The sequence below is a fragment of the Lytechinus pictus genome, chromosome 2 (genome assembly GCF_037042905.1).
Source record: "Lytechinus pictus isolate F3 Inbred chromosome 2, Lp3.0, whole genome shotgun sequence".
NCBI classification, from domain to species: Eukaryota; Metazoa; Echinodermata; class Echinoidea; order Temnopleuroida; family Toxopneustidae; genus Lytechinus; species Lytechinus pictus.
In genome coordinates, this window is record NC_087246.1 from 57,835,551 (window position 1) to 57,849,355 (window position 13,805).

General features: G+C 36.3%; 1 protein-coding gene across 1 annotated transcript; it reads left to right on the forward strand.

Moving 5' to 3' along the window:
• Positions 1-359: 359 nt before the first annotated feature.
• On the forward strand, positions 360-13,112 carry LOC129270302 (breast cancer anti-estrogen resistance protein 1-like). The gene is made up of 2 exons (XM_064095868.1): positions 360-1,033; positions 10,332-13,112. The coding sequence occupies exons 1-2, from the start codon at positions 905-907 to the stop codon at positions 10,569-10,571; spliced, it is 369 nt and encodes a 122-aa protein (XP_063951938.1). The 5' UTR covers positions 360-904; the 3' UTR covers positions 10,572-13,112.
• The last annotated feature ends 693 nt before the right edge of the window (positions 13,113-13,805 follow it).

The window sequence follows — 13,805 nt, forward strand, 5'->3', positions numbered from 1 at the left end:
TGTGTCAAGTTTGTGGACTGGTTTCCTGGTAGCTGATAGGATGTCCAGAGTGACTATGACACATCCTCTGTGGTGTGGGCCATCTTCCTGTGCCGATGTCGTTTTCTTCGCCTTTCTCTATAGTCTTGTCAGGGAATTGTCATACAATCCACCAACATTAGATGTTGACTCTACCAATCTCTGTGTGATTGTTGCTAATTTGTGGTTGGGTTCATGGATTTCATGTCAACACGGGGAAGTTATATGTGACATAGGATAGAGCTTTTAGAGTTTCAGATTTCTTATGAACCAGTGACTGGATTGGTGGATCCTAGCCAAATATCCTTCCGTTTTCCACACGTTGTCAAATTTCTTGGTTGGATACAGAGCATGGGTGTTGTGATGGAATGGTATTAATGTAAATTGTTGCTTTTTTCAGTTGTGTAGCCTAGTCAGAAACTTCTTGATACCGGAGGCAGATCTTTGGAATACCGAACACAGTACCTATATATCATGAGACATGATTCTGTTGCTTCCTATTCACCTTATAAGACAAAGAAGGGAAAAGCTACATTATTCGCATTCCGCACTGCCATTTTGGCTTGGAACAAGGAAATATTCTTGGAGATCCAATAGATTTTTCTCACAATTTAAACTGACTTTCATCTGAAACATTCAGTTATATGATGAACTATTATTCTGTGAGTGGCAATACTGCAATACGAAATGATATGTGTTCTTCCTTGTTGCTTGGTCAGTTTATTGATGAAACTATCATTTCGGAACTAAACTCAATAAGTTGAGAATTGTTCATTTCATCACTCTATAAGCAGATCATTATCTTACTAGTGTCGGGTAATACTTGGTCAATAATATATTTTTGAATTTGAGAATTTGAATTTTGTATGAATGGGTAGTGATAGATATGGAGGATAAACAAACAACCAGTGTATGTGCTTCTACAGTACCAATGACAACAACAGCAGTGAGCTTGCCTGAATCCGTTGCTATGCCAGTCATTTGTGGTTTCTATTTTCATGAGGAGGCAAAAGAGGTAATAAGGTTCTTCATGAGTAAAGTTTCAGCATAAACCAATAAATAAAAGGATTCTTACATTTGCAAAGCCTAAAGCAGGATCTAAAATGTTAAAATATCATCTACTATTTTGTATTATTCTTCAAGATAGCATATTCAGATTTTTTTAATGGAAAACTTTTTTTTAAGTGATTAATGTGCTTCTTTAATGTTAGAAGGGTGTAAGCCCTATATGCATTGTTTAATCACCCAACACACATTGAAAATACTAAGATATAAAAATTAAGTAATTCCATTGATATGTAGGCCAACTTTGTTCATATAAATTTGGACCATGTGGCTGAACGCACCCCTGTAACGCCTAAAGATATCAAACATTTTATTACTGATACTTTGCTTTTTATATTTAAGTGTATTTACAGTTTCAAAGAGGGATTTATGTTAGTTTTATACATATTTATATAATGATATGTAAGCACCATTGTATACTTGGTTTATTACAGTGATCAAAATAATGGTTTCTGCTTTGGACCTTTGAGCTGTTACTATTTACTCTTACTCATCGCTGAAGTCATGCACAGACATTCTTGAAATGGTTTCAGAGAAATCAAAGTTTAGGTGATCAGACTTTGTCTGTTGCAGCCGTCAATGAAATTGTAATCAACCGGAAAAGTGATAATGTTATCAGTTTAGTTCAACTATGATAATGCTATTGTAAAAGTTTATATTAACATGGTTAATTGACATTTCTTTTTTTCTTTTTTACAACTGACACGATAAAAGCGGGCCTGAGTAAATGATGTTACCGAAGGTCACAGCTAGTAACTGCACAGCTGTTCATTTAATATGTAGATTCTAGAAAAGTATTAATGACATTTTCTTATTTTATAATTTATTTGAAGTAGTGACTAATGTCAAACATTAGTATTTACATCTCTAATGAAATGTTATAGCATGAACGTGCAATATCAAATATTATTACCTATAGGAAGTGTTTCTCCGTGGCAATCATTATCCATATTTTGCTTTCTCTGATTTCGCAGCGGTCAATATCGTGCCGTATTTTCTCTCTTCCGGGTTTTCCCATTGACTTTGTGTGTAAATTTAACAGCGGGCAATATTCGCAAAATCCGGTTGGAACCAGTTTGTGAAGAGACCGCAGTTGAAGCGCAGCGCAGCGCATAGTGCGATGCATGCCATGCACATAGACCAATAACTATGTGTATGCACAGTGTGTACCGGTATGTGACGTGAGAAAATGGCTACTTCTAAGAGATTCGCTAGATATGGTGCTGACGAATTTGAAAATATAGTGACAAACAAAGATGCTGAAAATACCAAAAAGTCTACGAAACAGGCCGTTGCTGTAATCCGTGAATATCTGCTTGAAAAATCTCTTCTTGACGATTTCGAGCCACTGGATAAAGGACCCTTGGAAAGATTTTGGGGAAATTTTATGTGTCAAATTTTATGTGTCAGATTTTGGGGAAATTTATCAACGCAGATTTTGGGGAAATTTTTTTAATCAATTTACTATACAGGTAATAATAATAATATTAACTGGCATAGAATGAGACACAAACCTATATTTCCCTCTCTGAATCCAATATTGCCCGCGCCTTCGGCTTTGGCAATATTGGATTCACATCGGGCAATAAAGGTTTGTATCTCATTCTATGCCAGTCAATATTATATAAATATTTTTTGTATTCAATTCTTAATCCAAAATTGCACCTATGTAACCCAAATAACCCAAAATTTATTTCTCATGATTGCTGCATTTTTCTTCTTAAAAGATAGGGAATACAGACCTGACAAGTGTAATGCTAAATAAGAGATAACAAACCTTTGTGAGCCTGTTTTTGGACACAAGGTTTGTTTAATGAAGGTGCTATCTTACGGGGAATTAAGGAGGTACCAGTGTTAAGTGCAAAGGATCTTAAGTAAATTCTGTGTTTAGACAGTATAATAATGTCCTGACTTAAACTCTACATACATGTGTATATCAGGCAAAGTCAGTCAGATATCTGTAAGACATTGTGGCTTTACCTGTATGCTCCAAATGAACACCAAACACGAATGTAGCAAATGTCACAAATGCTACTCTCTCCTCATTTTTTTTTGTTAGCATGAATACATGCAATAATAGATTATCTCATTTCCTGACTACCAAAAGGGTGTTAGGTTGCTTGTGTGCAGTGATATGAAGTAGCACACTTCAGTTTTATTGGACTCTTTCATCATCCTTGCTTACCCCTTGTGTTTTCTGTATTTGATGGCATTACTCCGGGCTGAGAGTAAAATTCACCAAGCCAAACACTGAAAATCTCATCAAAATCTGATAACAAATGATGAAGTTATTGAAATGTTAAAGCTTAGAAATATGATTTTGTGAAAACTGTAATATGCATGCCCATCATGAATATGCAATAGGTGGGCTGTTGATGTCATGATCATGTCTGCCTTGTAATAATATAAGTTTCAGCAATGCTTATATTTCATATTAAATCAGTATCCAGTTTTTTATTTTCATCATTGTTATTCTTGGAGGACAAATAATAGATATGGACATTAATGCTGTGAGCCATTGCTCTTCCCCACTTGAAATATCAGCATACAGATTTTACAGTATCAGGATGTGTGATAAGAAAGACAAAATGCATTATGACATCAGAGGTTGTCCTAATTTGGGTATATGTTGCCATGCATGGGATACTATCATTTCCATGGGGACTGGTAGGTAGAGTGTGACTTTTCCGTCTCATGAAACCACAAGATTGAACAGTAAGAACCCGTTCTCATCTACTTTCTTGAACTGGTTTCTCTTAAAACAGTTTAGGAAACCAGTTTAGAAGAGCACATGGCTAGCATTTTCCTTACAATCTCCCGAACTGCATGCAGTTTCCAGGTCCACTTCACATAAAGTTGTCTTGTTGATATGGGTATGCTATCAGTAGGGTCACCCGACATGCACACACTACACTTTTCCAGGTGAAGGTCACTTCCCGAAGACGGGTTGTGTCCTTGCCTACACTTAAATCTGTTTGTGGCAAAGCGTTCTTGAACACCACATTGTGAGGTGGATTTTCAAACTGGGTTGGAAGACCATTTCATAGTGTGTGCACATTGTGTGTAGAATGCCTCTGCTGCGTTTTCATATTTCGCGCGAAACATGTGCCTACACTGAAAGCATACCCGTAGCAACCAAGACCACTTTACATGAAGAAGCTCAAGAAACCAGTTCAGGAGATGGTGATGAGGAGTGACCTTCAAAACTGGTTTCAGTAAACCAGTTCAAGAAAATAGATCAGATCAGGGTCTTAGTCTAACACCATTCTATATGAATTGTTTATGAACCATTATTTTCTTTTATTTTACACCTTGTATCACCAACACGAGTGGCAAAAGGGACCTTGCTGCTCAGATTTTGTGAAAGTCAAATCAATATTGACCAATGGCTTTAGTTATGAATAAGGGCTACAGTAAACATCCACCCCTTTATTCATTTCTTTCATCCCATATATTAAGGGCCTATCCACTTGAAAAATAATACAATTTTAAAATTCTTCTGGGAATTGCTGTGTAAATTGAGGCCTGCTTCCTCCCTCGTTCAGTCTTTATTTTTTATGCCAGTTTGTTGATCGCCATGAGATACGTCTCAGTGACAACACCAATGAACTTAAGACACTTCCTGGTTGTATTATTAACCACGGTGACGGGTTTAAGAAAGTTTCTTCAACGTCCTTAGAAGCTGCCTGTTTGCGTCATAGGAAGATTGGCATAGAGATGCTGGGCCGATAGCCCTTGTGCAGCGCGATGTTTCGGACATTGAGGATACAGGGTCTAATGTGCTGACGGCATAGGAGAGGTGATTCAGCTATCGTGTGCAACGCTTGCCTGAGGTCACTCAGGTCATCAAGTTTCTTATGACGGCGATTAGGTGTACTTAATTATAGAGGTTAAGTGTGATATGTGAAAGGAATAAAAGATGATGGTAAAAAGTGAAAAATATAAAAGTGATGGCGTGAACCCTATATCATGTACACTGTATACATGGTATAGATTGTGATGATAAAGAAACGAGATTAAGAAAGCATTATAAATATGCTTTTAGATACAGGAAGACATATTACAGGCGGATAGATAATAGATAGACAAAGAGAGCAATAGGTGAATGGATGGATGGATGGATAGATGGACTTGTCCTCTTTGTCCTATGGTGTAGCTATATGTGTATTTGTTGACATGGATACTAGTATTTAAATTGGTTTTTGGATCCGAACCAAACAAGAGTTTGTGAAAAGCTAGTGATTCACATGTAACTTGTCACTCAAATTGTCAAAATTAATTTATCCGTCAAGTCGATAAGAAGGTGGATGGATCGATTCAGAAAGGCAGGCAGGAAACTGAACCTTTTCTATAAAATAATAACTTTTTGTTGAACTTTTGAGCCCCAGATGATGCATCAAGAAGCGCCAGAATGCCGTGACACTTGCATTTTTGTTTGTGGTAACATTTGTTGCAGAAAATCTCTCCCTCCCCCCCACCTTGAAAAAAAAGAGATATTTTGTGTTTCATGTTTTTCCCATAACAGTTGTCAGGCATTCCAACATGTAATATAGTTACATCATCATCATGAACAGGTCTTTGCCTTGGCTGTTGGGAGCTTTTGGCTCATGAATGTCAAAGGGTTGGTATAGCAGATGTGCGCTGTCTCGTTTGTACTAGTATATTGTTGATTTGTACCCATTTCCATGCACTCCAGAAGTATATTGTGGGGGAATAGAGGCTGTAAAATCAGCAACATTAAATTAACTCCTTCAGAAAAGGCATTTTTTTTCTTCATGCAATTTAATTGCATCATTCAGTATTTTTTTAACCCTAGAACTAGTAGAAGAACAGTTTTCAAAGGCATTTAGTTCAAACCGTGGTTGTATTCTAGTGATTTTAATTTTGGTTCATGAAAATAAGTGTCTTTCAACATGCGCACATGATATAATGAGAAAGGTGTGTTAATTAAACGTTTCTTAGATCTAAGTTGACTTCTACTTCATGAGTCAAACTGTGCAATGGTTGGGCTTGATACATGGGATATCCAACTTTGAAAAAAAAATTGCTTGAACGCAGGCCGCATGGACCATATTTGGTTTAGGGTAATGATTTGTATTTGTTATGTTAGCAAGTGAACACAACCTCGGATGATGTATAGTGGGTAAAGAAAGTATGGAATAGATTATGAAGGCTCTGGATAGAAGGACAACAGACTTTCGCAACGTCTTGAGCGTTGACTCAAAAGAATTGTTTGCCAGAGCCAGAAAGGTACCAGTTACTACCTGTAGGCCCCTATGTCCTTTTTTGGCTTTAAAAGGTAAAATTGAGAAAAATGGCAAGAGAGAGAGAAAGACAGAGATCATGTCAAGATTAATACAATGATTTTAGAATGATTAATTGTAGGAGTCTATTTGTTAATGCTAAATCATTTATGAAATAAGGATAAAGATAGTGGATTAAAAATAGAGTATCTGTGTTATCCCTTACAAACCCTTTAAATCCCTGTTCATGAATTCATCCTCATTCATTGTTTTTAATTGTACATAGTTTTATTGCGTTTGTCAAGCCAGGACTTCATGGAATATCAAATTTTGTTGAATGATCTACCCTGGTTCAAATATGAATAAATAAAGAAGATACATAAATAAAACGAATTTGGTAAATAATAAAAGAGTGAGATAACAAGTAGTCCACCAGAAGTTGACAAAAAAGTGTGAATTGATAAATAAAGCAAGAACTTGGGATTGTACTTGTATCATCATACTCTTGGAAAAGGAAATAAAGGGAGAGGGAGAAGTACAGAACAGTGATGTCAATAAGAATCCCAGGAATGACCTAGGGAAAAGGGAAAAAGGTCTAAATCTCTCTCATTTGGTTTGCATTAGAGCTTTTTACGGAACTCCTGATAACAATCAGATATTGCCTAAACGAGTCAGAATGAAGGATTTGTCGTTAAGTGAAGATGGGATGTACTTCGTTTCAAGGGTCTATGTTTACGTACTATTCCGCACACACGTTGCGTAATGTACAACTGTCTGTGTGTTATTGTGCTTCAGCTCTTCAGGACAGTTATGCCTCTGGACACTGATCCTGCAGCCCGCCCTGACTTATAAATACGAAGCTCCTGTCTTGCGGTTGGCAGAAGATTTGCTTGTTGACATCTCTCCGTTTGCAGGACAAACAGGAGAGATTTGGAAGAGAATCAAGGAGTGTTGGTAGCAGGTGTCTCAGAATATCTGTAGGTGGTTGGAGCATTTCCAAAACACCTCTGTCATTTTGGGAAAGTGAAGTTTGGTTTTGGAAGAAAGTGATTTTCTCAGATTTTCTCCTGCGGAGCAGGACTTCATCTTACTGTCATTATGGTCCATCATGGAACTCGTTTGGTTTACTATATTCGGGATATTTATGCGCATGTGGTAAGTCAATGAATGCATTTTGGCTGCAGATATAAAGACTTGGTGGTTTTGTTCCTGTTGTTGATAGCTGGATAGTCTGTTTGATTTGAGGTCCCAAAACAAAACACAATTGACTCTTCTTCCCTTAATGTATTTACTATTAAGTGCATCATTCGGATGTTAATGATGATACACAGCTTTTTATTTCAGCAAAGAATATTTAGAAAACTCTTTTATCGGATGTTTTATGATCATATCCATTCATAGCCAATATGTGGTCATAAAGATAGTTACTATGTCCCTTATTTTATCAAAGGATATTATTAAGAAAACACTTTATTTGTTATAACTATATGGAAAAGAAAGAAAAGGAAATGAAAATGTGTGAAATGTAATTTCATTTTGTCAGAATCTATCACAAAATTAGCTATTCTTTTTAAGATGATCAATAATTGTAATTGCTTGCTTTGCTCTCTTGTGATTTTTTTATTCTCATAATTTTGCTCCATATGTATTTGGCCCCCTCAAAGGGCTACCACAATTTTAACTGATCAAACAGGTGTATTTTTAACTTGTCATATTTTGTCCTGTTGAAATTTATGCCCTGTACTAAGTTCTATTCATTTCCATAGACCACTTTTCCTTGTATAAATAATTCCATGTACATAACTTTCATCTTCACATGAAATCATAATAGCGATAATATTATTGCTGTAGTTGAATTCATTTATTGTCCTGTTGGTGCACCTACAGTGACAACAATTACCAACTTAGCAAAAATAGAAACAATCAGCACATTTCGGAAAAATATCCAAATCACATCATTGGTTGATTTTGTAAAAGCTAACTTTTCCAAGAAATGTCAACAAAACCTTTGCTTTTACTCAAATGTGTTGACATCTCTCTCTCTTTTCAAGCTGTGCTCCTTGCTATTTATATCCTCTCAATACTTCTTTGCGGTTAACATGTTCTTTTCAAGTTGCTAAGGACTTCCACAAGCACTGTTCTGCTTGTTTATTTGTATCCTACCAATGATTTCTTGTTTTGGTCTTGTCGAGCTGAGCCAAGTTGGATAATTTGTTTTTCTGATTTAGTTGAGAAGAGAAAGACCAAATTGTTGAACCTGTGGGTGTGTGAGTGGTTTGTAATGAAACTGGGTAATTCTACAGGAAGCCTGAGTGGTTGTTGTAATATTGATTCTAAGTCACCTAAACAAATCAAAACATGTAAGTTTCCATATATGTATATTCACAAATTTTCATGTCACTTATAGATTTAACTCACTTAGTTACTTTTCAAAATATTTACCTCTTCAATTTTGAAGAAAATACAAAACAGTGATCACGCAACCATCATTATGATAAAAAAAGACAAAAATATCTGTCATCTGTTTCAACTATTGAATGTCTATTTTGCTTTCAAAATTTCCAACGATTCAGATGGTCATTGATCAATAGATAAGCATTACCGGCCTTCTCCTATACTTGATTGACTTCTCTTATTTCTTTATCAGTGTAGACATACACACCTTATATTATTTGTCTTTGATGACTCTGGCGTTTCATTTGATTCTTAAAGTCAACAAAGATGACTGCTGCAAAAGCATGCAGAGTTATCTCTGTTATTATTAAACTAGTTGCTAAAAATCATGTAATAGGCCCATGTTTATCAAAAGGGAGGTAACTTCTTTAACAAATGCGGACTGAAAAATGTTATTTGATGCAATTAACATTGAAGTTCAGCAATTTTGTGGAATCAGTGGGACTGCTAGAACAAAATACATTCCATATACAAAAGCTCTATGAATATTCCATGAAAAAAATCTTTTGATAGCCTTCTATTTTCATTTCTTCAAAGCCAGAAGGCTGTTAACCATATAGAAATTTAACAAGTGGGCACCTTTCTGACTCTCAGTTAGATACTATAGTTCCTGTTTACTGTAAGGATATATGAATGTGTCCTTGTGGGAATGTCAAATTCAGAGCAGTTGCAAATATTCATAGGAGATGGCGTGGACAAAACGTCTCTTACCAAACAACTGCATCATTTCTCATCTTATCAATCCCCCTTTATGTACTTCTTCTTCCAAACCATTGGCCCATCCAAAGCTCCCTCTGTTCTCTTCTTTTTCTCATATTGCTTCCCATTTGCCCTGTCAGATGTGATAAAGCTGAAAAGCAATTTAATTTTCTCTGTCTACAAATTCATGAACAATTCCCCACTCTCGATGTTTCTTTTGTTCGGGTAGCCTGGGTGTAGGATTGACAGAGAACCAAAAAAAATAGATGAAATTTGTTGGTTTGTGTGTTAGAAATGAATTTGAATGATTGGGAATGGGATAAGCTGCATGGATATATAAATTTCAATTACATGTATTAAATTATTCTACTAGTGCAAGAGAGAAATGAGAAGAGATACACAAGAGAGAGTAAGAGAGAGAGGCAGACAGAGAAAAGGGAATATAAAGCAAGGGGGAGAAAGAGAGAGATAGAGGGGGTAAAGAAATGGGGGAAAAGAATATTAAAGCTGAATAGATTTCTATTGGAAGTAATCAAATATATTGAAGTGATGTTTGTGTCTAATATCATCTTTTCTGGTCTGGGTTGATTTTAGCAAATTATTTTTTTTTTTCAAATAGTTTTACTTTGAATTAAAAAAATGATCTAGGGTATTTCTGTCATGAATGTCTTTGGAATGTTTCCTTATTATCTAGTCAGAGCTGAATGCTAAAATATATCCAGGGTATCAATGCAGCATTTATTTGTAATGTCAACTGCTTAGAGACATCTGATAAAGAGTTGTTAATTGCTTTATAAGCAAGTATCATTATTTTAATTATATCTTTTTACATTTTTTCTTTCAACCTTACAGCATGTACTTGCCAAAGCTCTGTACGATAACACTGCCGAAGCTCCAGACGAGCTAGCGTTCAGGAAGGGGGACATCGTGACCGTCTTGGAGCAGAATACCGGTGGTCTGGAAGGATGGTGGCTCTGCTCCCTCAATGGACGACAGGGTATCGCCCCTGGCAACCGCCTCAAGCTCCTTGCAGGCATCTATGAAAGCCCTAACCATCCCATCACCAATGCATCTCCTCATAAGGTATGTTGATGAATCAAACCATATGTGAACAGAACTTTGTTTGAAACCATGTAGTGGCAGTTTCAGGCAGGGACGCAAGAGGCACACACGTCCCATCTATGACTTGAGACTCACCATTGAAAATACATATTAATATAGCTAAATCTAAGAAAATAACAGTATATTTTGCAATATTCATTGCATCGCTATCTAATATCTGGGAGTTCACAAGACACTGGTAAATGCTTTGATATTATCCATCAAATTGTGATTAATTTTCCATTAGTCATCACATTTGTACAATGTTAAATGTCAGTTTTGTATGAAGTGTTATCAGTAATATTTGATGAAATCCTTGGACAAATATCATTTTAAGTTTAAAAATTTCAGAGCTAGAATTTAAAGATTCTGAATCCTTGCCATGGATTAAAACAGTCAACCCTCAGATTATTGTTGGATAATTTACTCACACAATTAGAAATTCATTTTTTGATAGCTTCCCCCATATTACTCATGCACCAATTTAGCTTGATATCTCAGTTCATTATGGAGAGTATAGGAGGGGTGTATGCCGTGGATTTATGATTATTGATGAAATTAGAGAAGGATTTAGGAGTGTGACTCTGCGCTCAGCTGGAGGATTCTGGAATGAGACGTTAATCCCAGCTTTCGTCATCATATTTCATAATGACGTGGAAGAAGTGGGGAAATCTCCTGGTTTAGGAATCATGCAATGTGGGATTTCATTTAAAGGAATGATAGTTTCCTACAATAGCAGGTGTGTGCGTGCGTAGGGCTTAGCTCTGTCAAGGTGCTAAGAAAGACAGCACCTGGGGAGTGAAGACGTGACCTGTTTTACCTCTGTTGCCTGGCAACCCATAGATGGTGATAGATGGGCGGAGTCAGAACCTTGGTACTGTAATGAAATCATCTCTACACTTGCTACAATGGCCCTTGAGAATTTAGCGACCCAGCAAAATATTATCTTCGGTTGTTACTGGAGTGCGATTGATCTTTATACTGGAGTGTATAATACATTCTTAAAATATATTACTTAAGATGAATAGTTTGAGATTCAACTGGGCGAAACTATAGTCAGAAATGACTACATTGTGGCCAGAAAATAGTCAAAATGACTAAAGTACTAAGTTGCCTCTTCCTATTGCTTTTCTTCTGCCAAGAGTCATATTCAGTGTATGTACTTCAGATAAAAGTGGAAATCACTATTTGAGGGAAAAGCAGATATCTAGTTTTGCAATCATTTTCCTTCAACATTTGCCTGTTTGAAAGAATTAAATGAAAACCCTTTTTTTATTTGACAAAACGGCTGAAATGATTAATAATAATGATAGATCATATATACATTGAAGCAAGAAATTATTTCACGTTTTAATTTTCTCTGACAAAATCTATGACTATAAACTAATCCTCACATTTGCTTTTGCATTCTAAAAATATATCTGACTCGATTTATATCTTCCACTAGTTGTGGCCTGGTAAAGGTCTCAAGCTCTATCACAATGCCACCTTGTTATAAATTTGGAATGCTTCAAAAATAGAATAGACAAATCATGCAATCCTAATCTGATTTTCCTAACTTGGTGTGAGAACAGGGCCCCGTCTTACAAAAAACAGTTACGATTGATCCAATCAATCTCAACTATATGGAAATCCATCCATACCATAATTTTTTCTACAGGAAATTTGCACAATCTCCATAGTAAACAAGGAGAATCACGCTGAATCTTCAAGAGAACGATGAATGCATGAATATACATCAGATCTAAAAAATATTTTGAACAAATTTGCATTTTAGAGGTTGACATCGCTGGCCGTCCATAGTTGTGGTCGATCGGATCAATCGTAACTCTTTGTAAGACAGGGCCCAGATCTAACAACACACCCTGTCTTCCAATATATGCTATGTCATGACTGGTAAAAAAAGAGGAAAAATCCCATGGTCTGTGATATCTGAGAAAAAAAGGTGATCACATGATATAGCATGTGTTCATTACTAGTTGGAATCTGATGCCGTCATTTTGGTGATGTTCCGTTTTCAATTTTATTTTCATAAACATCAGGGCATGAGTCAGTAAATGCTGGATCAACCTTCGCTCTTCTTATTTGAAAAGAAGTACATTTCTACAGCCTTTTTCTTCTGGAATTGCATCATTTCAGATGAATATCCTGGTGATTGGTGGGGATTTTTTTTACCTGATTGCTAAGAAAGCATGAATGCTTGTAAGCAAGCAACCAGAGGACCGACGGCTTAAGGTCCTCTCCGAAGGACCTGGTAATGCGGATTAATGCCTTACCAAAGGGCACTAGCGCACCAAGTGGGAATTAAACCCGGGTCACCGGAATACGAATCCTCCGCTCTACCGACTGAGCTATTGCGCCTCCTCATGGGTCCATAAGTGAATAGGGAGTTTTTGCACGAGGTTGCAGAATGCTTTCAATGAAATTGAAAATGTATTGAAAATTTCTGTGTTAGTTTAGTGAACGTGGTCATCGGTACCTAGTATTCATTCATCCTTTTTGAGAAGGTATGTTTTTTTATTGTGTTTTTGCAAATAAAAAAAAAGAGTTATATTCACATTGAAGACAAAATCCCTAATCACTTCCTAGTGCAGTTAAATTTTTTTGGAGAGCTCAACTTTGCTGAACTTTTGATGCGTCCTTGAATGCCAATGAGGCAGAGCTGTTTCACTGTCAATCCACTGCTTCATGGTGCCTGGACTTTATAGAATGTCAGATCCAACCTGTCATTTGCATGTTCATTAACAACAGCATGATAGCTTTACCACCATGCGTTCCATACATCATTTAGAATGTGTGGGACTAATAAAGGCCGTTTTGTCCCCCTCAATATGTTAACTTGCTTTCTTTTCAAGATGTAATTTGGCAGGAGTCAGATTATGCTGATCTATCTAAAGCACATGCCTTTTACCTCCTTAATGCTTTTTAGAGTACTTTATAGATGAGGTATTTTGTTATAGGATATTTATAGTTGCCATTTTGTTTCGGGGATGGGGAGATATGTCACTTATTTAATCCTGGGTAATAATAAAAATCTGGAGAAGTTTGGTTCAGAACCCTTTTTTTCATTTAATTATAAAATATATCACTACATCTGCCATCCTGCAATATTCACCTGGTTGAATTTTGCTTTTCTGTAGTAACCAAATTTTTACAATTCTAATCTAGAACAGGTGTCTTGTGGTTTAGAAGGCGAGTGTGGTTTTGAAATTCTATTTCAGTACA

Excerpts from the sequence above, each read along its gene's own strand:
- LOC129270302 (XM_064095868.1), top strand. The coding sequence starts at position 905 with ATGGAGGATAAACAAACAACCAGTGTATGTGCTTCTACAGTACCAATG. Across the intron at positions 1,034-10,331 it reads TTCATGAGGAGGCAAAAGAG|CATGTACTTGCCAAAGCTCT; the intron begins GTAATAAGGTTC and ends TCAACCTTACAG.